At 39.5% G+C, this 24,856-nt stretch overlaps 4 protein-coding genes across 5 annotated transcripts; 1 reads left to right on the top strand and 3 right to left on the bottom strand.

Moving 5' to 3' along the window:
• Positions 1-15: 15 nt before the first annotated feature.
• LOC149962317 ((E3-independent) E2 ubiquitin-conjugating enzyme) lies at positions 16-5,930 on the bottom strand. Of its 2 annotated transcripts, XM_090179784.1 has the most exons (14): positions 5,842-5,930; positions 5,372-5,595; positions 5,136-5,309; positions 4,907-5,065; positions 4,690-4,842; positions 4,262-4,633; positions 3,359-3,833; positions 3,165-3,270; positions 2,868-3,102; positions 2,297-2,808; positions 1,616-2,238; positions 1,346-1,512; positions 803-1,269; positions 17-574 (listed from the first exon to the last, which is right to left on the bottom strand). In XM_090179784.1, the coding sequence occupies exons 2-14, from the start codon at positions 5,591-5,593 to the stop codon at positions 280-282; spliced, it is 3,960 nt and encodes a 1,319-aa protein (XP_090035910.1). In that variant the 5' UTR covers positions 5,594-5,595; positions 5,842-5,930; the 3' UTR covers positions 17-279. The 2 variants fall into 2 exon arrangements, with proteins under 2 accessions (XP_090035901.1, XP_090035910.1); XM_090179775.1 differs by lacking the exon at positions 5,842-5,930 and having other exon boundaries at positions 16-574; positions 5,372-5,747.
• Positions 5,931-6,847: 917 nt separating this feature from the next.
• LOC149962316 (essential MCU regulator, mitochondrial-like) lies at positions 6,848-7,362 on the top strand. Its single transcript, XM_090179834.1, has 2 exons — positions 6,848-7,073; positions 7,140-7,362. Exons 1-2 carry the CDS (start codon positions 6,884-6,886, stop codon positions 7,220-7,222), a joined length of 273 nt encoding a protein of 90 aa, XP_090035960.1. The 5' UTR covers positions 6,848-6,883; the 3' UTR covers positions 7,223-7,362.
• On the bottom strand, positions 7,340-13,584 carry fliI (FLII actin remodeling protein). Its single transcript, XM_090179798.1, has 22 exons — positions 13,504-13,584; positions 13,072-13,335; positions 12,920-13,005; positions 12,596-12,861; positions 12,144-12,322; positions 11,923-12,080; positions 11,620-11,867; positions 11,390-11,555; positions 11,197-11,279; positions 11,086-11,136; positions 10,909-11,021; positions 10,665-10,850; positions 9,970-10,029; positions 9,541-9,904; positions 9,278-9,479; positions 9,027-9,219; positions 8,627-8,971; positions 8,373-8,569; positions 8,182-8,308; positions 8,026-8,115; positions 7,753-7,959; positions 7,340-7,683 (listed from the first exon to the last, which is right to left on the bottom strand). Exons 1-22 carry the CDS (start codon positions 13,564-13,566, stop codon positions 7,549-7,551), a joined length of 3,783 nt encoding a protein of 1,260 aa, XP_090035924.1. The 5' UTR covers positions 13,567-13,584; the 3' UTR covers positions 7,340-7,548.
• A 1,935-nt stretch (positions 13,585-15,519) lies between these two features.
• LOC149962314 (uncharacterized) lies at positions 15,520-24,463 on the bottom strand. The gene is made up of 2 exons (XM_090164448.1): positions 24,376-24,463; positions 15,520-22,959 (listed from the first exon to the last, which is right to left on the bottom strand). Exons 1-2 carry the CDS (start codon positions 24,461-24,463, stop codon positions 16,127-16,129), a joined length of 6,921 nt encoding a protein of 2,306 aa, XP_090020574.1. The 3' UTR covers positions 15,520-16,126.
• Between the last annotated feature and the right edge of the window lie 393 nt (positions 24,464-24,856).

The following is a 24,856-nucleotide window of genomic DNA, read 5'->3' as shown; positions in this document are numbered from 1 at the left end:
AATTTTAAATTTTTGAAGTCCTGGCAAGCAAGAATTGAATTACATGTATATTGATTTTTTTCAAATGCTTAAATTAGTTTCAACTGGAAAAATTAAAGGTTTCCCAGTGAAAGTAAGAGAAATTTCAATTGGATTTAAGGTATTAAACCCTTTTAAAAAATATAGGCAATTTTAATAGATCATAGCAGCTTGTATATAAAATACAAGCTTCTATGAATAGGTATATTTTGGCAAACAGTATAGACTCCTTGGGAGATATTTTTGGTTTAAATTTGAAAGCTAAGCTTTATCTTCTGAATTTTGCTCTACATTTATGCCAACAGAAGCCAAGAGTTCTTTAAAAGTGGATAATGATTTACGGAGAGTTAGACAGAAGCCTTTGCTAGCGGGTAATAAGGGGTACTCTGGTAATAATGACATGGGATCATCATTTACTGCACTATTGGCACTATCAAACTGGGTCAGTTCCTTTTTATGTAATTCCCTAAACACTGTTGGTGAAGTTGGTGTCATGGGATGAATCGAATTCCAAGCCTCCGATATGTCCAACCAGTTTTCCAGCCTTTTCACCATTCTAAAAGAATGGAAAGATTTCATTTAGCTCTTAAGCAAGTATTTATTATGTAAATAACATGTTTGTCCTCAATTACAGAGTATTAAGACAGAAGTAAATACAGCAATCATGACATCGTCCATTGTTAATAAGATTTTCAACTGTCTTAACCACCCAGAACTGACGTTAGTGCATTCTACTTTCGCTTTTGTAACAGTTCTAAGATATCAAATATAAAAAATATCTCACCGATGTGCTTGTCTCTTGAAATGATCAATAATTTCTTCACTAAAGAGATCCGGTGGATTGATAATCATTTTACTCATGGCTTGAACCAGTTTGAGAAGAACCATTTCATTGTACATCCGACTATTTTCTCTACCTTGCTGCGTTCCACGTTGTCGTTCATAGCCAGCTTCATTGTAATAGGGTTCTGAGACTAGAATTAGCCCTTGTATAGACACAATGACTTGTAGCAAATTAGAAGTTTGGGGATTCCAAATTTCAGTTCCCTTTCCACCCCATGTTCCCAGCAAAGAGACGCAAACTTTTCCTCCTTCGTACAAGTTAGGATTTAAACGATCTGAACAATAGGAAATGTAATGGCAAAGTGGAGGTGATTTGGGATACACATTAGGTAGCTGGAAATCAAAAAGAAAGATTCCATCCTCGTAAGGTGTACGTTTAGAGCCTTTGATTAAGACAGAAAACAAGTCCTGTGGGGAAAATACTTCACATAAGCAAATTTAGAAATCAAAAAGGTTGTAACAGATGTATTCAGTTTGATATTACCATACGGTCTTCAAAGGCTTTGACTATAATACCTTCGGGAAGTGAAGTTCGTAATAAGTTCATTTCTTTACGAACAGTTTTAAAGAAAGCTCGAGGATCAATAGGTTGAAATATGCTTAGTTTAAACTTATGGATGTCTGGAACAGCTTCAAGCACTGAGAAAACACCTAAGGTAAAATAAATCACAAATAATGCAATCAGAACAGCAAATTACAGGTAGTAAACTAATAAACGTGCATTTTTTACAAAGGTTAAAAAACAAATTCTTGCCTTGGCCAGCTGTGCTCATAATCTCCATTTCTTCTTCCTTGCTTAATACCATATCTTTTACTTCAATAACTGCTTGCGTGCCATTTTGAGACTCATTTGTCACTAAAGCTGACATAGCACCATCCGGGGCAGTAATTGTATGGTTAGGAATGTGTTTTGGAGAGTCATCAATTGAAGCGTCTTTCATAGCACTACTAGCTGATGCGGCAGACATTCCAAAAAGCTCTTGTAGATCTTGATGCGCAGGAAGAAGGCGACTTTTAAGAAGGTGAAACAGTTGACGACAAGGGTTTGAGGTCTCGCTTGTAGAATTCTTTGATGTCATGCCGCATTTTAGCTGATCTTTTTGGTCTTTGGCCTCCAACAAACTATCATCTAGCCTAGATATTTCTGAATCTGCTGCCATTGTGCCAGTTTCTACAATATGACAAGCATCAGATAACTCCTTTAATGTTTCTTCTGTTTTGCTGCCATTATTTAGACAGACACTGGAAAATAGTCTTGTGATCTGATCAGCCATATGCTGGGCACTATTAATACGTCCTTTCTGTCTGAGTTGCTCAACCAAAGCTTGTAAGTGTTTTTCGTGAAAGTAACCAGTACCCAAAAGTTGGTCTAGCAGCCTGTAAGTGAGAAGTGTTATAATTATAAAAATTACGAATATGGTGATTTCAAACTTACCTGCATTGCTTATAAATTTCTAGTAGCTTTCTCATCAATGCTGTATTCTGAATAGTTGGATCTTGAACAAATATTTCATCAATTTGTGCCATTCCAGCGCGTAACTTTTCAATTTTGGTCAGAAGATTTTGTTTCAATGGTGTGGACGTTTCATTTTGAGCTCCATCTGCAGTGACGGAAGGCAGTTTCTGTAACCCACCACTTTGCATAGAATCAAGATTCTTTTTAGTAATAGTTTCTGGAACTTCTCCGTCTATATTGGTTTTCTTCATACAATCCACTTTAGGCTTTTCAGAAACTTCTTCATCAGCCTTAGATGTAGTTACTGTCTCTGTGATTGCTTTAACTAAACTTTCAGCCTCTACCTTGGATATTTTTATCTTATTCTTTTCGGCATCTTCATCACCACTTGTTGGGACATCCACCGCACTTAGTACAGATGCTTCAGATTCGGTTTCCCAGCTATCTTCTTCTCCACCTGAGTCATCTTCACCCCATAAATCATCCGAATCCTAACACCAATATTTTAAAGCTAGTCGGCACTTTTAAACAGACAAAGAGTTATTCTTACATATTCGCCGATCCTGTATAGCTCCTGAGGATAGCAAAATGATTTGCGTCCACTAACCCAGAAGACTTCCACTTTACCAGAAGGGTGAATATCTAGTACTTGGCCAGCTGTATTCTCAGGATTATTATCTTCAAAATTAGCTACTCTTATAACGCAAGAGCCTGGTCGGTAACGAAAATCTGGATGATCTTTTATATCGTAAACACTAACTTCTTGTTCATCAATGACTAATGGACTTTATAGAAACCACACAGCGTGAGCTTTGAAAAGGTACATAATAGAAATTTATCTACTTACATTGGGTCACTACCAGCGATATAGGTCTTAAGCCATGTTACAAACGCAGTACGACCAGTATGGTCTACTTTTTTAACTACTCCATACTCATGAGTTTTTGGTTGTTCTAAATAAGATAACCTCCATCAGAAAGAATCTATACTAATCAGTTTAAGCCTTGGTTACTATTTTTAAGACTTGGTGAACTTAGTTACCTTTGTTTTCTAGCACAAAATCTCCAGGAAAAAATTCATGTCCATCTAAATGATGAATAGGATAAAGTTCCGCGGATGGAATTTCTTTTTCGACACTTCCATCTTGCCAAACAACCGCTGCTTTGGTTTCCGTCACCAATGTTTCTGTGACTAATCTTTCACCAGGAGTAATGGGTAAAGTAATACTTGGAGTATACTTCTTCCTAGCACGACGTAGTTTTTTCTTCTTGAGCATCTTGGTAGCAAGCCATGGTCCCGTACGATTTCCCTTGCGACTTTTACGGCTACTGGACCGCCCCTGTTCCACTGACGAGGCAGTTGAATGACTCGTAACAGAACCAGTGTCTGATGAGTTGTCATCATCATCATCCATGTCTTCAAAGTCTGACTCACTATTAGTAGTTTTAAATTTCTGCATTATTGAAGTGATTTTTCCAATGATATTAGACAATGAGATCGGTGGTACAAACCTATCCTACATAAATAAAACCAAGTTTAAGAATTAATAGTACTTTCTACTATTATACATTTGTTTCAAGCAGTAACAACAAGTATTCAGAGAGGTGGTTAAATCCAATACATCGTAGTGTAACCAGAAATGTTTGTCTACCTTTAACAGTTTATGATTTTTACAAGGAGAAAGTGTGCAATTTGCATCTGATAAAGCTTAAGTCTAGGGATCCGGGGAGCATTTGTCAAAAGGGGTAAGACCAGACTGAACGATGCTCAGAGGGGCGCGGGTGGTAGTTACTCCGACACTGTGTGTAAAAACTTGGGATTAATAATATGCTTAACGGATATAGCACTACTATCAAAATACTATTGCTTTGATTTAAATATACACGCCCAGATCTTTAAATACTTCAATTAATACTGCTCAAATGAAATTAAAAATATTAATACATTTCGCTTTCCATCATTGATCTTAATCTGAGTGAAATTTGTTTTATTTGTAGATTCCTTTTTCTCTACGGCCGTCGCACTATCCACATTATTAGCTGTTGCTTCTTCACCTCCAGACACACCGGCGCCAACTTTAGAAGACATCACTTTCTTCCACTCATCGAGAGACAAAATCTGATCCTTATCATTGATAATGTAATAGTTCCTATCACCAGTTTGCAAAGCGCAAGGCTCAAAAATATGCATCATTTTGATCCTCTTCAAATCATCCCCTTGCACCACATATTTTGGTTGTTCAACGTCTAAAGTAACACTCGCACCTTCACAATATGCCCTACACAGCCACTGCACGTCTAAGGAGACTACCTTAACCTATTAAGAAATTTATGTTACAAAAAGGTACCTAAATTTTTGAAATACTAACGTACATCTTCAACTGTTACCCAAAGACTACGAGTTGATTTTGCTAATAATGAGAGAATTTCTTTGGTCTTTTGTAACCATGTTGCTTTTTCAAAACAGTGCACAGGACCCCATAAACGCTGGCCAGGGTAAAAATTATATTTCCTAAATTCTGATAACTGCGATAAAAGTTTTATATAGAACATCATTATTTTCAATGTATATTTCAAATTGCTACATTACCCTATCTCTTTTGTCTAATACATCGTCTAAGTCTAAGGCATCTTCATCTGTTAATATACACCTGGAACCATCGAACGTACGAACCGTTACTTCAGATTTGACTACTTTGATTATTCCAACCCAACTTCCTAAAAAGACAGCTATATCGGAACTGTAGTCCTATTTTTCAAATTGAAATGGATAAAAACTTAACCTTCGATTTTAGGCCTTCATAATTATTTTAAATTACCTCTAATGGAGTTAAATCTGTACTTTTTACATCAGTTATAACTAATTTACTTCCTACAATTTGAATAGCAGCCCTAACATCGGTTGAGCGACAATACCCTAGTTGGGTATCTTTTCCTTTTACGAGTTTACGAACAATATCACCAGGCATCAACGAACGATCTAATAACTGTACCTAAGATAAGAATTTATTATTAAACATCAACACCAATTAAATTATTTTCCTTTATAACACACCCTTTTCTCTGAAAGAACTTCTTCGCGCCCTTTAGGATGCCATGCAACTCTAACATGACCCCTTTTCATACGATCTTCCCAGTCAGCTAATTTATCATCTTCTTCTTCATCGCTGGATTCTACAAATTCCGAGTTCTCTAGCACCAATCCAAATTCTACATGTCCTTTTTTGTTGATTCGATAAACAGCATCCTCCTCAAAGTATTTGCAAGTTGAAGCCATTCCTGTTAGCAATGTGAACATTAGCTGGCTACTTGAGTGTGAAATTTTATTTAAAAAAACGGGCGGAAAGGGGAGCGACTAAGGCTTAAACAATATTTAACATTTCGTCTCAACAACCATTTATTATTTAGTAAAATATTTCCAAATAATTTTTAGAAGTACGTTTAAGTCTTTGAAATAAAGATAAATAAACACCTAAATGCAAATAAAAATATATAAATTAAAAAGCAAAGCTAGAGAAATATTACCTGCTTGCCAAGGAGGTCGAAGGTCAAATAAGAGCAGCTATTTTTCAAAGAGGCTATTTTGACCTGCTTTTTGAGTGAAATTAGATTTGGTCTTCTTTTCGGGATAAAATACCTGACGTGTTTAATTTCTACGTCTCCTCCAAGTTTCTTATCGACGCGCGCTTTTTAAATTTTCAAATTATTTGTTAGCGTTTTCCATTTAATTTATCGAGATTCGCTCCGTCTTCAACTGCAAATGGAACATGCCACCAAAGATAATTTAAACTCGTACGAGTTTAAATTATCTTTTATGCCACTAACGTATTCCCGCGCTTTGTTGTTTTTCGTCTGCTAGTAATTTGAATTTTCGCGTTTGGTCTGCCCATGGAGGACATCTAAAGGGAACACGCAAAATTTGCTACGATCTCGATCGGTTGATCTGTCGAAATCGGCAGTTCCTACACAGTACCATACAGTACTGATAAGCCCCAAAAGGGCGAAACCGGTCTACTGTTGGAGTCTCTGCCCGAAATTTTGACTTTTGATATAAATATCTTAACGTTGGAATTCAACGGAAGCCCGAGCGTAAAAGATGTCTGCTGAAGAATTTCACTATAAGTTTCAATGGACTGCTTACATATAGGGCACTCTGAATCTTTATAAGGTTTATATAGTTTTCCCTAAACAAAGTTGATAAATTTTACTTTTTCGTTAATCAAGGTTATTAAGTTTTTTACATGCTGGATTACGACGAAATGCCAGTAATAAAAACCAGACTGGTGTCCCACAATCATAGAAATCTGAGTGCTCGCGTTCAATCCAACGAGACAAAATATATCGTTAGGAACCAGTTAGAATCGTATGTGGGGTTAAAATAGCTTTAAAGTGTGGTCGGCTAAACACACTTTAAGGCTATTTTAAACTGTTATTGGGTCTAAATATTTTCCTTCGTAGCACCGTTACGGTAATCCACTATTTTAGACACAAAAACAGTGCAAAAGTCTTCTGCGCTCAAGAAAAAAAAACGAAAATAGCATAGGCCATTTATTTTACTGGAAACAAAATGGCGGCTACTTTCGGCAAAAGTGTTTTACGACTTCTGAACTTAATGAGAAATAACAATTTACAGCCATATATTGGGCAAATTCGAACTGTAATTACAACAGAAACTGGTGCAGTTGTGCACAAACCCAAAAAGGTCCCGTTTGGAGTTCCACGGATCATTTTAACCGTATTACCAGGACTTTACTTAGGTGCGTTTTTTAAGCCTTGGTTTCAAAAACCAAAACCATTATTTAGTCTTGCATTAACTTTATCAGGGGCAACTCTAAGCAAGGAAGGTGCCGCTTTCCTGGAGGAGAACGATATCTTTGTTCCATCGGAAGACGACGAAGACGATTAATTTATTATTTTAAATATCATTATAAATAGAAATGAGTATACAAAAATACCTATTTCACTTCGATTTGAATGCATTTATGAATAACCTTGGTTTTCAAAGAATTAAAACTTCAAGGCAATAAAGATGTAAATATGGCAAAATGAGGTTTATTCATTTTTTTTATAAAAAACACTATTCTTAGAAATTGACTAGAAGTAAGCATTTCTCAGTAAAAAAGGCACTGTTAGTTTCCACCCTTCAACTTTCATCAAAATTCAATGTTAGTTAGCAAAGTAATATATTACCATTACCAAAATATCACACATCAAGCGTAAAACAATTTTGAATCACTCTGCCACAGTCTTAAAATTTCCCCAACCATGGAAGCATTTTGTAAATTTTCTTGATTCTTTCCCTTTCATTGTTAACATTAACTTTCTCGGATGATCAGTTTGCTTGACTCTTAGGTTTTGAGCATATACCTAAATTGAATTTGAACTTAGTAGGAATCTATTAAAAAGGTTAATAAATATATTTAGTTTTCGTTTTACTTGTGCGCTTTTATAAGCAAGTTTAATTTCCACTTCACTACACTTGGACCCAACCCAAATGAAAACTTGTGTTCCATTGTCTAAAATCATGATATCATCTTCGGCTAAATCATCCTGGCAAAAATCAGAACACTTCTCTGAAATTGAGAAGTAGCCCTTTTCATTCGAGCAACGGAACAAACGGGTATATTGCATATAGTCAGCATCCTATATAAAAATTAGGCTTAAGTATGTGTAAACACTAAATAGTAACAAAATAGTTTGTAAACAAACAGTATCATAAACTTTTTTTCCTCCAAGAGCTATCCAGAAAAAATTTTCAGGCTCTTCGCCTTCATTCAATATTTGGAGGCTGTGGGTTTCCTAAATAATACGTATAAACTTAATAAAATGTTTCAATTATAATTATTAATTACGCTGGAAACGTACAATATTATAAAGCTGGTTAGCAATTTCCTCAGATAAATGAGCCTCTTCCTCATCAGCTTTGCTTCCAATCCACACATAAACAATGCCTGTGGAGTCATCCTTATCCAGAGGAACTTTCAATATATAACTAATAACATCTTGAGATTAGTTCATAATAAAAAAATATAACACCAAAATTTGCAGAATCGTACCAAAAACAAGAATTAAGTATTGTAGGATCAGGTTTAATTTGAATACATCTGGTTGACAAAGGGCTTCCGTTAGAACGGATATGGAAAAACTCCAATGGCGGTGCAGTTTCATCGTCCCTCAATGCTTGTTTCCTTTTCCCTTTTTTAATTACAAACTTCTTTTTGAAATGAGACAAAAACTTCAAATTCTCTTGTTGCTGAAATGAAAAAGGATCAGATTTGAAATACCATGTAAAAACAAGAGGTAAACTTACTTGATGGGTACGAACAACTTCCAGTTTATCACCGAATAAAGCTTCAAATTTCTTTTGTTGACTGAATGTGAATGTCAACCAGCCCATATTGGATGCATCTCTGCCTTGCCAGAAATAAACAACCCGGTAAACAACACATTGATAGTCTTCGTCTTCATCATCCTCTTGCTCTTCATCTTCGTCATCCAGTTCAGAAGGCACCCAATAACGACAGACAAAGACATAGCAATCTTCACTGTGAAAGATGCCAATTTCTTCCTCAGGAAGACGTACAAATTTCTTTCCTTCAAGCACAAATGCTTCCATCGCTTCAAGGTCTTCATTCCATTCTTCCATTAGTTGAGACTAGAATGGAGAGATTAAATACCTATCTGAGAACACCTCACGTTCAACTACTTACAGCTTCATCAGCAGACATAGAAGGTTGTCTTGGCATAAATAAGGCGCTTAAATCAGCTTTAACTTCCTGCGTTAACATCCATTTTTTCAAATCAGCACCAGTTCGAGCCACAGATTGTGCTGTTCTTGTAAAATCAACATCAATGACGTCGTCCCATCCAATAAATTTAGTTTTAAAAACTTGAGGCTCCGTTCTAAGTAAAATAAAAATTTTTGAAGTCTTCAAAGGAAGAATATTTTATAAATACGTACCCTTCTAATACGCGAGTCACCATGGCATGATCTGGCCTTGGAATCATGTTACAAAGCTCTTGGGAAAGCTTCAAAGCCGCTGCGCGTACTAAACGCGTTGATTTTTGGCCCAACCACACAAAGACATCAGCGAAACAGTCCAAAATATAAACGTTTTTGGTATCCAAGAGCTCACGAACTAGTTTATTGCGCTTGACTTGAACTAAAATGTATTTTAATTATTTACTGACACCAAATTTTCAAAAATAAGTTAATTAAATTACCTTGCGGTAACTCCAAATACCCCATTCCAAGACCAATTTGGTAAAGCCGAGGAATAAAAGGTTCAAAATTTTCTGGTACATGCTCCTTTGGAGGAGTAGAAGGAGGAAATTCTAGGTCACCATTGTCAATTTCCTTTTCATCTACTTCAAAACCATCCCAGAATTGAATGTCCTCATCACCTTGGTAACAAGTTATAATTTCCGCATTGTTCTTTCGCTCATATTTGTTTATTTTCTCAGCAAGTAGTCTCCCTTTGGAACATAACGTGTTTTTGCATTTCTTTCCATTCCAAATGAATATTTTGAAGCCAGCATCCAATATGAACACGAAGCGAGGGTCCAGTGAATCTATTCTTATGGGGACCTAGAAAGTTTGAAAATTTAATAAATATGGTTGAATCTTATCCCATAAAGAAGTGTCCAACTGACCGACTCCAGATGAACCTGCCTATTATTTGCATGTAATCTATACAAACGACTAGAAAACTCCTGAAAGAATAAAATATATCATTACTAGGGGTGTGAGAGTCCTCTTTTTATGGTTTAGAGTCCTGGAGAATTGTACTCACGAGTCTCTAGTCCAATTCCTGAGTACACAATAAAGTCCTCAAGAATTAGTCTTAATTCTATAGTTGGGGCAAGTTCGAGTCTTAACCGTAGTAGTTTAAGTAAACTAAAAGACTAAAAGTCTTAACATCCTAAGTCTATTGTAAAAAAATAAATCCACGTCACCAGCACAAATGGAAGTCCTCTCTTCACTGCAGAGTGCCAAAATCAAAACCAAAACTAAGATCGGAAAAGATGCCGGCTTGGTGAGTCACGCGATCTCCGTTAAACCAACCATAAAAAACAAAAACAACTACCACAGCGCGATTAGGGGATTTCACCTGGTGGTAAGCCGTTGAATACAACTAAAAAAAAGCAAACTCCTTGGACTCGTAAAAATATAAAGAACTCGGTGGAATATTTATTAACTCGAGCCCACTTTTAGTCATTTTTAAGCCGTGGCAAAGGACTTGTACAAGTAATATATTAAGACGTCTCAGACTCAAGGCGAATACTTGCACAGGCCTAATCATTACATCACTAAATAAAGTCCATGAATGTCTTTGAAAAATACAAACCACATCTTCCACAGTGAAAAACCCACTAGTAGTGCGTCCTCCCTCAATATAAACAATCTCGGCACCAAATTGCTCTAGAAATTCATCGCTTTCATCACCTTGCTCTTCACGAATTGTTCGGCACTGAGCACCCAAGAAATTACGCAAGTGAACAGAGTGAATAGCAGAACAGGCCTTTTTATCTAACTGAAATTTCGAAGGCCGATTAGTATTTTGTCTTCTAATTGTAAGTAAAGACATATACCGTGGCACTAGCTCCAATCCAGTAATATATTTGGTGGTTAAAACTCTGATTTTCATCCAGTTCCGTTTTCAAAATAATATAACAATCACCTTCGTAGAATTTACCATGCAGAGCTAGGAATAAAATTCACAAAGTTGCCATAAAATGTTTACGCCATTACCACTTAGAAACTTTTACCTTCATCAATTAAGTTAGGCAGAAAATTCTCAATTTCCCAGACTGTCAAACCTGAAAGTTATTGAAATTTACACAACTGGTTTGTCTTAAGTGCAAAAAAACCTAATTTACCTGGTAATTGACCCACATCATCATCAAAAAAATTACTGTAATCCAAAGAAGGTTTTTCCAAAGCTTCATCCCATCTTTTAGGCCTAAAATAAAATGAAAAATAATTAACTTAAGTTACACTTTTTGTTTTGAGAACAAACTAATGGTGTCGGCCAAAGGCCTTAGACATGAAAAACAAACTGAAAAATCTCACTTCAGATGCTCTGGAGTTAAATCATCAGGTGCCCCATTTTTGTTCTTATTCTTCAAGCTGGCCACTTCACTCATTCCTTTTAAAATCTTGGCTTGGTCACTGTCAGCTTCCCCCTCTCTCCTGCGTCTCAAACGCAATTTTCTCGCAATTGGGTCACGGCTCGGAGCTGTGATAGTCAAAAATTAAGAGATTAACAATCCAATATCAAAATGGATAATAGTGGAACTTACTATTTGCAGTTCCGGCTGGTAATGCCGGGGCGGCTCCAGCTAGCCGTAATTGCGTATTAAGGGAAAAGTCAATGTTGTAATATTGCGAGTTTTTCTTATCCTGAATTGCCTCTTGCGGTTTGGGCGGAATAATGAGATCTGGGTTATCTCGCAAATCCATAACCTCAAGATCTGTTAACAAGTGGATGGCTTCAGGTAGTGTTATGAGGCGATTGTGTGATAGAATTAGTTTCTTCAATTGACCACAGCTAAAAAATTTAAAAATTAATGCTTTAAATTGTCTAATACTTATTTAATACTTACCGAGCAATACCTTCAGGTATCATTTCCAAGTTATTGTACGCTGCCATGAAAACCTCCAAATTATTCAATTTTCCAATTCCTGATGGAATTCCTTCAAAATCTAGTTCGTTGTTGTTAATATATAAACGCCGTAAAAATGTCATTTTACATAAAGAACTCTAGTAAAATAAAATGGAAAAGAATTGCAGTTTCTGAAATTAAAAATAATAAACAAAACATACAGGTAATGCTTTTAATTTGTTCCGAGAGAGATTCAAGGTTTCCATATTTCTCCATAAATCGCCAATCTCAGGGGAAAGGTCAGTGATACAATTATCGCTTAAATTAAGCCGTTTTAAATTAAGAAGTGTGTAGAGACAATCAGGAACTCTCGGCAGATCATTTTGCGATAAATCCACATCTTAATTACATAAAAACCATGTCATTTAATACTTCTAGGAATGTATATTTAGTTTTTATTTATATTTAGGGTGAATGACTTTGTTGAGACGATCAGAGGGTATAATACTAAAATCTTGACCCAACGCAACAGGATAACAATTACCAGCATGTATTTTTTATCGTAATTGTGTTGGAAGACATCAGTTTAAGGAACCCAGGGGCGTGCCATTCACGAGGCAGCTAAAAATCGTCATGGTCCCCAAGTATAAAAAAATACATTCATCGTACATACCAGTTAAATTGGAAAGACTTTCCAGAGATGTTGGAGTATTTGTCAAGGTTCTTTCCGCATTTCTAAGACACAATCGTTGTAGAGAAACGAGAGATGGTAACTGTCTTAATTGATTGTGACCCAAAGGGTTATTATTTAAAATTAATGTTTGCAGATTGACCAATCTTCTCATTTGGGGAGGTAACGTTTCTAGCTTATTATTGCTCACATCAAGGTACATTAAATCAGTAGAATTAACAAAAAGTTGGTTCGGAATGCTCTCAATTCTACAAAACAAATTATAAAGTTAAGTTTGTTTACAATATAATGTGACATTTAACGTACTGATTGTGGCTCAAGTTTAATGATAGTAAACCACGACAATTCTCTAATTCCTCTGGAAGCTCTTTTAAAAGATTATGGCTAAAATCCTGTAATTATGTTTTAATTAATTATATTTCCTTTTTCTTTACTTAACGATATTAGTGAAAGCTTACAACAACAGCAAGATCTTCTAACATGAATAGATCAGGCGGTATGCCTGCATTTTTCAATTTGTTGTATCGGCAGTTAAGGTAACGAAGGCATGGGAGGGAAGAGACTTCACCGACTAACGTAACCAGGTTGTTCTTAATCAGCGAAAGTGATTCAAGCTTTTGTAAGTTAGACAACTCTTCCGGAATCCATTCCAGTTTGGTGTTGTTAAGTTTAAGCCAGCGGAGACCGGCCATCTCTGAAACCGACTTCGGAAAGTTGTCTTCCTGGCAAATAGAAGTGACATTTAGGAAATACCAAGGCTTAGAATATTTCCTACTTATAAAAAGACTTGCAAAGTAAATAGAATAAAAATTGTATATAAATTATTAATATCAAACTATATATCTTTAATATTATTTAGTTCAAATCAAAATAATAATAAAATTACTAACTTGGAAGTCATTTCTAGTGAAATCAATCCCGCGGACAAAAGGTAAGACCCCGGTAGCAGCCATTTTTGTTTCTGGCAAATTTGGGGGAGGGGGGAAGGGGGGGGCTCCATAGAGATAGAAAAGAAATAGAGGGAAGATTACCGCGTTAAGGCTCCCCTGTTTTTGACTGGGAAAATTCACCCCCCCACCGCGCATGTAAGAAAGCGGAGATGGGCAGAATTTGCAACGCCATCTATACTTCTTTTGTTTCATCAAATGACAGTTGATTTTCAAAAAGGCATAATGTATTTCATTTCACCGCACGTCGATGGCGCTTCGTAATCTGCCCATCTCAAGGCTTCCTACATTGGCGAAAAGGGGGTCGGCAATCACGGTCAACTTCGCTATATAGATACAATAGTGCCTCTATTTCTTTTCTATCTCTATGTATGGAACTATCGACACTTGATCTATTTAGATTAAATCTAGCGAGTGTGCACTTTCTAAACCATATAAACAAAGAAAATAAATTGTTTAAAAATTAAAATATTTCAAAAATGCTAGAATTTACAGCTGTTACTAATAACTTTTAAACTCTTTCTAGTCCTACTAGAATATATAACATAATTACTCTATTTCTTCACTAACGGTTTTTCTCACAGGTATTGCGTCATCCGTACTCTACGTAACATTTGACGTCATATTTGATGTAATATTTGACGTCATCGAATCTCAAATGCGTCTATCTCTATGGGGTGCTACGTTATTTGAGCCTCCTCCCTGGGACTCTATGGCTGCGCTCATAGAAATATTGTAATTATATTTCTTCGCGAATCTGATGCGAAATTGAAATGTATGATTACTCGTAACAAACAAACCTTTGAAGTTGTTTAAAAATAATTTTATTCTGTCAACACGATCCTTTTTCACTCAAGTTACGGTGAGTTAGCTAATAATTATTTATTTTTAGCCATATAACTTTACAAAATATAGATAGCGCTACAACCTGAAATTCCTGTCGAATTTTTCTAATTATTTTGTGGCTCTTTAAGAAGTGTTCCATAAAAGTTTCATTACGGTGCCTAGGTTATTGCATGGTAAAGCAGGGTCCTCGAGAAAAACCCAGAATTGTTTCGGTGTGCTAAGGGCCAGAGATATTATGTAGCTAAGCTATGGGAGATATGAAACACTACGCTATAGAGCAATGGTAAAATATGGTACAGTGTATTGTATACCCCTTTTTTACTCTTTGCTACGCCAGTGCCTCAGTGGCAGCTAGGAGCAACAAACACAGCAACCCACACAAGGAGGACGCAACCCGTCAAAAGTCGTGCATTTTCTTGTGTACATTTTTCATTGGTTAGACGCTTTAGCGCCTGCTGCCGTCGGAAGGGGAAAATTCGGAAATTGTCTTCCTCCCCTGCCCGTAAAACGTTCAGTGAATAGGTTCGTCCAATGAAATTTGTACCCAACACTGCCTTAGCGTGTTTAAATTTTCACATGTTTCTGGTTAGTTTTACTCCATTCCATTAGCTGGCGCCACGATACGGGTTTTACGCCTCCCAAAAAACTTGCATAACTTTGCTAAGGGCTTCCTCTGGTTTGTATAACACTATTTTTGTACCCTAACAAATCTTTTCTATCCGGGGCTAAAATACCACAGTTCTGAACTAATGATTATATTCTATGTATTTAAGGGGTTTTTGGGAAACTGTTTTGGGGTTCTATTTTTTAATTTGGGAGGCTATAGTCTACCTAAATAAAAAGAAATAATGTAGTTAAAATTTACCCCAGTTTCATACTTAAATAACAAAACAAATCCTTTTTTTTTCAAACTTTATTTATTTAAGAAAAGAAACAAACCATACAAAAATTGGCACTGGGTAACATTTTGTTCATTGAAACTAAACCATGACACTATTTTTCTTCAACATTTGTTTTGAAAAAACAATTGCTAATTATCATTAGTAGCTTCATTTTGAACTTGTTTAACAATTATAACAAGATTAAGTGTTAATTAGTACCTATTCGCGCTTTAATGAGAGTCATGTAACGTTGAACTTTGAAAATAAGTGTAAAGGTAAAATAAATACGATGACAAAATGAAGAATGAAATTTAAAAAAATGTAAACTAGAGAATTGGCGGTAAAATTAAATAACGGGAAATAAATAACCGCAAAAAAGTAATCAGTTTAAAACAAACGAAAAATAAGCGATTCGATGACTATTAATAAAACACTGATGGCGACACAAACGAAAAGCACGCAACCAAGCAACTGCCTCCGTCTATCGGATTAATGGAAATAATGCCTAACAACAAAAATTACCCTTGATCATTTTAAATAAGGCCTAAATATTTTCGAAAAATGCACGAATTTATACGTATTAATACGTAAAGTTAACGGTAATCGACCGTTTTAAAAACACTGTCGAAACAGAGTCAATTTTTAGAACGTTTATAAAACGTTTAAAAATAGTTCAATATTTTCAAGCTCATCACTTTTAAATCTTTAAAAAACACACGGCATTTAACTGTTAAAAGTTAAGGCAATCACAGTAATTTCAATTACTTATAACTTTCTCAGGAAAAAACAGGACTTGTCAAAAAAGTTCAAACTAATTTTTCCTCGTGATAGTAGCGGTTTCAGTACCATCGTCGTCGGTACCACGGCACTTCTTTTTGAGTGAGTTGTTCTATTTGTTCCGGCACTTGATCACCAGGTTCGTCATCCGGTCCACCTTGTTCGTGACCACCATAATCGTCCCCGGTCTCTCCTCCATTTTGGTCACTCTCACCGCCGTTTTGTTCGTTATCGCCTCCGTCAGATGGCGCTGCCATGCCTCCACAACCAGGAACTTTATCGGGCCAATTACAAACGCTATACTTTTCGTCAAAGGCCAATCCGGGTGGACAGTCGAAATCAACTTTGACTAACCCTTGGCCATTATCATAACACCGGTAGAATTTTCCGCAATCTTGTTTATTGCGGAAAAATCCTTCTTGACTACAAGAATTACCATCAGATGGCGTTGTCGACGTTGGTTTGCTAGTCGTTGGCTTCGGTTTTGGCTTTTTAGTAGTTGGGTTCGGTCGTCGAGTTGGCTTCTCGGAGGTCGGCTTGGGGCGTGGCCTTCGAGTTGGCTTCTCCGTACTGGGCTTCGGACGAGGGCGTGGCTTGCGAGTTGTCTTTGGAGTCTCGGTTGTTGGCTTAGGACGAGGACGTGGTTTTCGAGTTGTCTTTGGCTTCTCGGTAGTTGGCTTAGGACGAGGACGTGGTTTTCGAGTTGTCTTGGGGGTCTCGGTAGTTGGTTTAGGACGAGGACGTGGTTTTCGAGTCGTTTTTGGTGATTCGGTGGTTTTTGGTTTCGAAGTTGGTTTTTTCGTACTTGGCTTAGGTCGAGGGCGAGGTCGAGATGGGGCTTGGGTCACGTCTTCTTGCTTGGCACTATCTTCATCTTCCGAATCGTCGTCATCCGAATCGCCATTGGAACTTCCGTCACAAGGTGGCGCCTGGTTTGGCCAACTGCAGACACTATATCTTTCATCAAAAACAAGGCCACCGGGACAATCGAAGTCCACCCTGGAATAGGTGGAACCATCTCCGAGATCGTCTATGCAACGATAGAATTTATTGCAGTTGTCCTTGTTCCTGTAAAAACCAGCTTGTTTGCAATCGGATCGGTCACCCCCATAGGTCGGTTCTGGCGGTTTTTCTTGCGAATCGCTGGTGTCCGATCCTCCTCCACCTTGTCCATTATCAACTCCATTATCTGACTCTGGTTCCGGTTCCGGTTCGCGTTCGGGCTCTTCGGTTGTAGTTGTTGTCTTGGGCCTGGTCTTTCGACTAGGTTTTCGAGTGGACGATGGCTTACGAGACGGTGAAGGCTTTCTAGACGGTCTTCCTTTTGGTCTGGTTGTTGTACTTGAAGTTGGTTCTTCCGTTTCAGATTGACCATCCTCGGGTGTCGAATCGTCACCATTACCACCGTCTTCTCGCTCACCTTCATCAGATGGCGTTGTGGAACCGTTCGTGTCACTAGAGCCGTCCTTATCCTTACCTCCTCCTCCGGAAGACGTACCATCGCAAGGTGGTGCCCGATCGGCGTAGTTGCAGGTACTGTATCGTTCGTCAAAGACTAGCGTCTCGGGACAGTCGAAATTGTACCTAGTATATGAGCCGTCGTTGTTGACGCACCGGTAAAATTTGTTGCAGTCATCAGGATCTCTGAAGAAACCTTCCTTACTACAGTCCCCGCCGCCTCCTCCGGTTTGACCTTGACTTTTGGTGTCGTTACTTTTAGAATCACTAGGTTCTCTGGTGCTATCAGAGCCATCTGAATCGGAAGGAGTTGTACTTTGACCATTGCTACCTTCTGTTGGTTCGTCATCGCCGTCACTTGGTTTCTCAGTCTTCTGGGATTCGCTATCGGGACGTTTCGTTGGTCTAGTTTTGCGATTTGATTGTTTAGTAGTTTGGCTCGATTCAGTGGTACCTTCAGTGGTGCCTTCCCGTTCCGTACCGTTCGAAGAATCATCGGGAGATTTGGTCGTCTTGGAATCATCTTTACCGTTTCCTTGAGATTCAGTTTCATCGTCTTCCTCCTCATCGCAAGGTGGCTGGGCTTTATCGGGCCAGTTGCACGTGTCCACTGTCGTGTCCCATACCAAATCGTCGGGACAGTCAAAGTGGTAAACGGTGTATTTCCGGCTGCCTTCCTCCTTGACACATCGGTAGAATTTGTGACAGTTGTCGGGGTTGCGATAGAAACCTTCCTTTGGACATTCTTTATCACCGCTCGATTGCGACTTCGTACCATTATCAGTCTTCTTGTCACTTTGCGGAGTTGTTTGACTTCCTGCTGTGGTACTTTCCTCATCTCCGCAATCTTCAGTCGTGCTTTGAGACGACTGTGCAGATGTCGTTTGTTCTTGTTTGGCAGTGGAAGATGGTTCCGGGGATGATGTGGTTTCTTCATCGCCACCATCTTCAGTCGTGCTTTGGGATGATTGACCCGTTGTAGTTTGTTCTTGTTTGGGAGTGGATGATGGTTCAGGGGACGATGTGGTTTCTTCATCTCCGCAATCTTCAGTTGTACTTTGGGCGGTTGTGGATTGTTCTTGTTTGGCAGTTGAAGATGGTTCCGGGGACGATGTGGTTTCTTCATCTCCGCAATCTTCAGTTGTACTTTGGGCGGTTGTGGATTGTTCTTGTTTGGCAGTGGAAGATGCTTCCGGTGACGATGTGGTTTCCTCATCTCCGCAATCTTCAGTTGTACCTTGGTCGGTTGTGGATTGTTCTTGTTTGGCAGTGGAAGATGGTTCGGGTGATGACGTGGTTTCTTCATCTCCGCAGTCTTCAGTAGTGGAGCTAGGCTCTGGGGTTGTACTTTGAGCAGCTTCGGGAACCGATGAGGTCGTCTCTTCGTCTCCGCAATCTTCTTTCTTTGTGGAACTATCTGAACTTGGAGTCGTGGATCCGTCAGTTTGATTCTCTTTGGACGGCGTGGTTTTCTTATCTTTATCTTGCTCTTTATTGGTACTTTCTTCTTCCTCGTCATCACCACCACTGTCTTCATTGTCGCAAGGCGGCTGCGCCTTTTCAGGCCAGTTACAAGTATCCAAAGTCGTGTCCCACACTAAATCATCCGGGCAGTCAAATTCATAAATAGCGTAAACGCCATCTTCATTGACACAACGGTAAAACTTGTGACAGTTGTCAGGGTTGCGGTAAAAACCTTCTTTATCGCATTTTATTTTACCCCTGGTTGTGGGACGACCTGGTTTTGACGAGGTACTGTTGCTTTCCTTCTTATCTTTGTCGGGTTGGTCTTTGTTTTTATCTTTATCCTTGTCGGGTTTATCTTTATCCTTGTCGGGTTTATCTTTATCCTTGTCGGGTTTGTCTTTATCCTTGTCGGGTTTGTCTTTATCCTTATCCTGTTTGTCCTTGGTGGATTCCTCTTCCCCATCGGGACTTTCAGTGGTGGTACCGTTTTTCTTGTCTTTGCATTTACTTTTATTGCAACCCTTCTTGGGAGACTCCGTGGTGCTAGACTCAGTGGTTTCTTCCTTCGTCGCCTCGGTGGTACCTTCTTTCTCACCACCGTCCGAGCTCTGAGTCGTGGTCTTACCGTCCTTCTCACTATCTTTATCGCCACCTTCCTTTTCACCCTTTTCACTGTCATCGCAAGGTGGGGCATCGTCTGGCCAGTTACAAGTACTGTATCTTTCATCAAAGACCAAATCATCGGGACAGTCGAAGTCGTAACGCGTGTATTTTCCACCTTTACCAACGCATCGGTAAAATTTGTGGCAATCTTGTTCGTTGCGGAAAAAACCACCTTTTTTGCAACCATTCTTGCCTTTCCCCTTGCCCTTTGGCTTTTCCTTCTTGGGTGGTTTAGTGCTTTCCGTTTTTTCAGTTGTGGTTTGTTCTTCTTTCTTAGTTGTGGTAGTACCCGCGGTCGTAGTAGTGGCTGCTTGAGTCGTAGTTGTGGCTGCTTGAGTCGTAGTTGTGGCTGCTTGTGTAGTAGTTGTGGCTGCTTGTGTAGTAGTTGTGGCAGCTTGTGTAGTAGTTGTGGCAGCTTGTGTAGTGGTTGTGGCTTCAGTAGTAGTGGTTGCCTGAGTGGTTGTAGTTGTGGGAGCTTGGGTAGTGGTGGTGGTCGTAGTAGTTTGAGTGGTTTGCGGTTGAGTGGGTGGGCTAGTTTGAGCTTCGGTTACAGTCTCGATATACTCGTCAGTAGTTGGTTCGGTGCTACCATCGGGACTTTGGGTGCTATTCTTAGGCTTCTCGGGAACTTTACAATTACCCGCCCTCTCCAAATAAGTACAAGTCTTCAGCTCTTGATCGAACACGAGTCCATCCGGACAGTCGAAATTGTAAACGGCATAGTGTAAGTCATCCCCAGAAAAGTCAACGCAACGATAAAACTTGCTGCAGTCATCGGGATCTTGGTAAAACCCCACCGATGGACACGGTTTATCATCGTCCCTGGTTTCCTCTCGAGTCTGGGCCGGATAATAATCGTTATTACGTCGAACGCGACGTTTAGGGATACGGCGGATGTCCCTCAAGATGGTTAGCCGCCGTCTCAGAAATTTTCTCTTAGCCGGCAAGTCGACATTGTTAATTTCGCCATCATCCTGTTGTTGGTCTTCGTTCAACAGGTCGTCAAATTCGCCATTCATACATGGCGCCGCTTCCTCGGCCCAATTACAAGCGTTGATGTTCTCATCGAAGGACAGCGTCTCGGGACATTCAAAATGATACGCCGTGTATTCGGTGTCACCCGAGTCCGAGTCATCCGAGTCGGAATCGCCTTTAACAGAATCGCCTGAGCCAACGCAACGGTAAAATTTTCGACAGTCTTCTGGGTTTCTGAAGAAGCCTTCCTTTTCGCAGGGGACGTCATATTCTGGTTCTGATAAGCCGTTACTTGGTTGGGTTGCCCCAATAGGGCTGGATGTACTGGACTGGCCGTCACTTGGTTTTTGATCTTCCGTTTGTTCTACTTGTTCAGGGTCTTCAGTTTGTTCTACCTTCTCAGGTTCTTCAGTTTGTTCAATCTTCTCAGGTTCCTCCGTTTGTTCAATCTTCTCAGGTTCCTCTGTTTGTTCTACCTTCTCGGGTTCTTGGGGTTGATCTTTATCAGAGTCTTCAGTTTGCTCTACCTTCTCTGGTTCCTCAGTTTGTTCAATTTTATCAGGATCTGAAGGCTGATCTTTACCGGAATCTTCTGTTTGTTCTACCTGCTCTGGATCTTTATCCGAATCGGGCTCTTCAGTTTGCTCTACTTTACCAGGACCTTCAGTTTGTTGTCCACTTTGTCCATCTTCCGAACCAGTTTCACCTCCGTCTCCCGGTTGGTCAGAAGTACCATTGCCCAAGTTACTTCCGCATGGTGGAGCTGTTTGACTTGGCCAGTTACAAACGTCAAATTTAGTGTCGAAAACGAGAGTTTCGGGACAGGAAAATTGGTACGAGAGAAATTCTCCATTTTCTACCTCAACACATCGGTAAAACTTGCTGCAATCTTCCTCGTTGCGGAAAAAACCATCCGAGGTACATTCGTGATCAATCGGCGGTTCGGGCTCGTCAGTTGGTTTAGGTTTTTGCGTAGTTGTAGATGTAGTTGGTTTTGGTCGAGGCCGTGGTCTTCGGGTAGTAGGTTTCGTAGTTGTAGTAGTGGTCGTTGTCGTAGGGGCTGGTTTTGGACTAGTCGGTTTTGGTCGGGGTCGAGGTCTACGAGTAGGTTTCGTAGTTGTTGTAGGAGAGGGAGTCGGTTTGGCAGTAGTGGGTTTTGGAGGACGTGGTCTTCTGGTAGGTTTAGTAGTGGTCGGTTTCTCAGTAGCAGTGGTAGTGCTTGGCTGTGAAGTGGTAGGTTTCGGTCGAGGCCGTCTGGTAGGTTTGGTAGTGCTAGGTTTCTCCGTGGCGGGAGTTGTACTTGGTTTGGAGGTGGTAGGTTTGGGTCGAGGCCTAGGTCTGGGTCTGGGTCTCTTGGTCGGTCTTCCTAGTGGATCTTTTGGTTCTTGCGTAGAGTCCGATATTTCGGAACCCGCAGTAGTTTGATCCCCCGATGGTGGTGAATCAGTAACCGGATCTTTAATCCAGCCTTCCGGAACGGGTGGTCCGTCGCAGGGAGGTGCATTGTCGGGCCAGTTACAAACGATTAGGGCCTGATCAAAGACCAGGTCGTCGGGACAACCAAATTCGTAAATTTCATAGCCTCCTTCTTCACCTTCTTCGTCGCCCACGAATACGCAACGGTAAAAACGGTCGCATTCTTCGGGATGGCGGAAAAAACCTTCGTCTTCGCAGTATACACCCGGATCCAAAGGCGGTGGCGTTTCTCTAACTGGTCCGGACACTGTCGTGTATTGCGAATCCGAATCATCGGTGCCTTGTTGTTGGTCATCGGGTTGCGTTGGTTCTTGAGGTGATCCGGGACCACTCGTCGTAGCCTGTCCACTTTGTGTGGTCGCAGCTTGCCCATTTTGGGTCGTTGATTCTTGTAACGGCGAGGATGTGGTTGGTTTGGGCTTAGGTCGACGTCGTTTACCACCGGAATTGGAACCTCCTGTACCCTGAGGCCTTCTATCAGGCTTCTGCGTTGGTTTACGGTCACCGTAAGACGGTTTACGAGTCGGCCGAGGAGGTCTCATGGTCGGCTCTTGCGGTTGAGCGGTTGACGGGTCCGATTGTTCCTTCTGGTCCTCCTTGGCTTGGGCTAAGGCGGCAAAGTCTCGGTAGCAAGGAGAGGATGGCGGTGGGTAGTCACAGACCCCGTATTCCTCCTTGAAGACCAGTCCTTCCGAACATTGAAACACAATGGGACTGAAAAGGCGACCCTCTCCGTCAGCGTCTATGCAGCGATAGAACCGGGAGCAGTTGTTCGGGTGGTTGTACACGCCTGGCGCCGTACATTCCACTTGCGAGTTTTTGAACAGGGCGCGTTCCCGTACTGCGATTGGTAATACTGAAAAAGAAACATTGAATAACATAAATTATATTATTTATTTTTCATTTAATAGGCTGCTTTGTCGAAAGAAAAAACAATTTAAATTCTAAATAGATTTTTAAACAAGGTAAGCCCTCAAAGTAATTTTTTTACCATCCCCTTCAAAGAAAGGTCCCATGACATACCTCCGATTAAAAATTATATACCTTAGAATATCTCCAAATAAATGTGTGTACAATTGGTATCACTTAATTTAAATTAATATTTTTTAATTGGAATAATAGTTTTGCACCTCAAAATAAAAGTTGTCTATCTCAAACTATAAGTCACCTACCAAAAGCTCAAGGTATCTGGGGCCTGCCCACGAAACCCATTTTTAGGTCCATTGCTATCCTGGTGGCCATTTTCTGCAGAATTCTCAACCACAAACCATTGATTTAATAAAGGACACTCCAGCGTTTGAAAAATATGGGTGAAAATCCAGTAGTCTCTCCACTTCCTTACTTCTTACTAGCCGATTCGTCCAATCATATAATTGGCTTTTTCCAGCCTATTTCTGGAGCTCGCGCGGTTAACTAATAAAATTCAAACGGCGGTGCGGCTCTGGGCCAAATGATGTGCCTCAAACCGTAAATCTCTACGCGTTAATTTTTTGGTTCGATTATCCCCTTCCTTCCCCAAGGTAACGTTGGACCCAGTAGAAGTTGATTTAAGCGAAAGCTCTGTTCGAAACCATGGTGATTGTATTGTTAGGTTCAGAAAACTAGCAATTCCGGTAGATGGCGTTCGAATATGCACTAATTAATTAGTCGATGGTTCAAAACAGAAATATAACCGTACTTTTACGTTGAGGTACATGTTTTCGTTAATTATTCCATGCTTATACAAAGGGTTTTCTACCTCAAACTGAATTTTATCTTCCTCAAACTGAAGTTAATCTACCTCAAACTTCAGTTTCTCTTCATCAAACTGAAGTTTCACTTTCTCAAACTGAAGTTTCACTTTCTCAAACTGAAGTTTCACTTTCTCAAACTGAAGTTTATCTTCCTCAAACTGCAGTTTATCTTGCACAATATGAGGTTTATCAACCTCAAAATTAAGTTAATATACCTCAAACCGAAGTTTATCTTCCTCAAACTGAATTTTATCTTCCTCAAACTGAATTTTATCTTCCTCAAACTGAAGTTAATCTATTTCAAACTGAAGTTTATCTTCATCAAACTGAAGTTTATCTTCATCAAACTGAAGTTTATCTTCATCAAACTGAAGTTTATCTTCATCAAACTGAAGTTAATCTACCTCAAACTGAAGTTTATCTGCCTCAAACTAAAATTTACCTACCTCAAAGGCGATCCTTTTCAATGTCAACTTGAAAATATCGTCACGAACTCTACTACATCTACCGAAAACAATCGTAAATCAAAATTAACCTACCAAATTTATCAAAGGCATTCCTGGCACTGGCGAGAGAGGCGAGGCAACAGCAGGCACTGGCCAGCAGAAGCAAGCCCCACCGCTGCATCTTGAGCCAAATCTGGAAAAACGTAAAAATAACTCGTGAAAACCTGAAGTACAACGGAACCCGCGAAAACGAAAAACAACAAAAACAAAACCTAAAGACTTTGCTACAATCCCGTAAGAACGCGAAAACGCTAGCCGCAACCTTGTAAGACTTATAATTAACTCCAAACAATGCAATTAATGTTTTTCAATTTTTTTTACCTATTATGTAAAGCGAAATTTTATTTTTTATTTATTTTTGTGTTTTGTAGAGTTTCGCGGCTTTGAAAAAACTCAAAATGAAAACGAAGGTGACTCTGACACGAGCCGTTAGTAAGAAAAAGAGTGAATGGCGATCTTGCCACCATATAATTAGCCGAGAATCATTCTCTGGGGCTGTAATTTAAGAGATCGA

The sequence above is a fragment of the Leiobunum rupestre genome, chromosome 1 (assembly GCF_980474605.1).
Source record: "Leiobunum rupestre chromosome 1, qqLeiRupe1.1.hap1, whole genome shotgun sequence".
Classification (NCBI taxonomy): Eukaryota; Metazoa; Arthropoda; class Arachnida; order Opiliones; family Sclerosomatidae; genus Leiobunum; species Leiobunum rupestre.
Note: the sequence above shows the minus strand (reverse complement) of the source record. Positions and strands in the feature narration are given on the sequence as shown.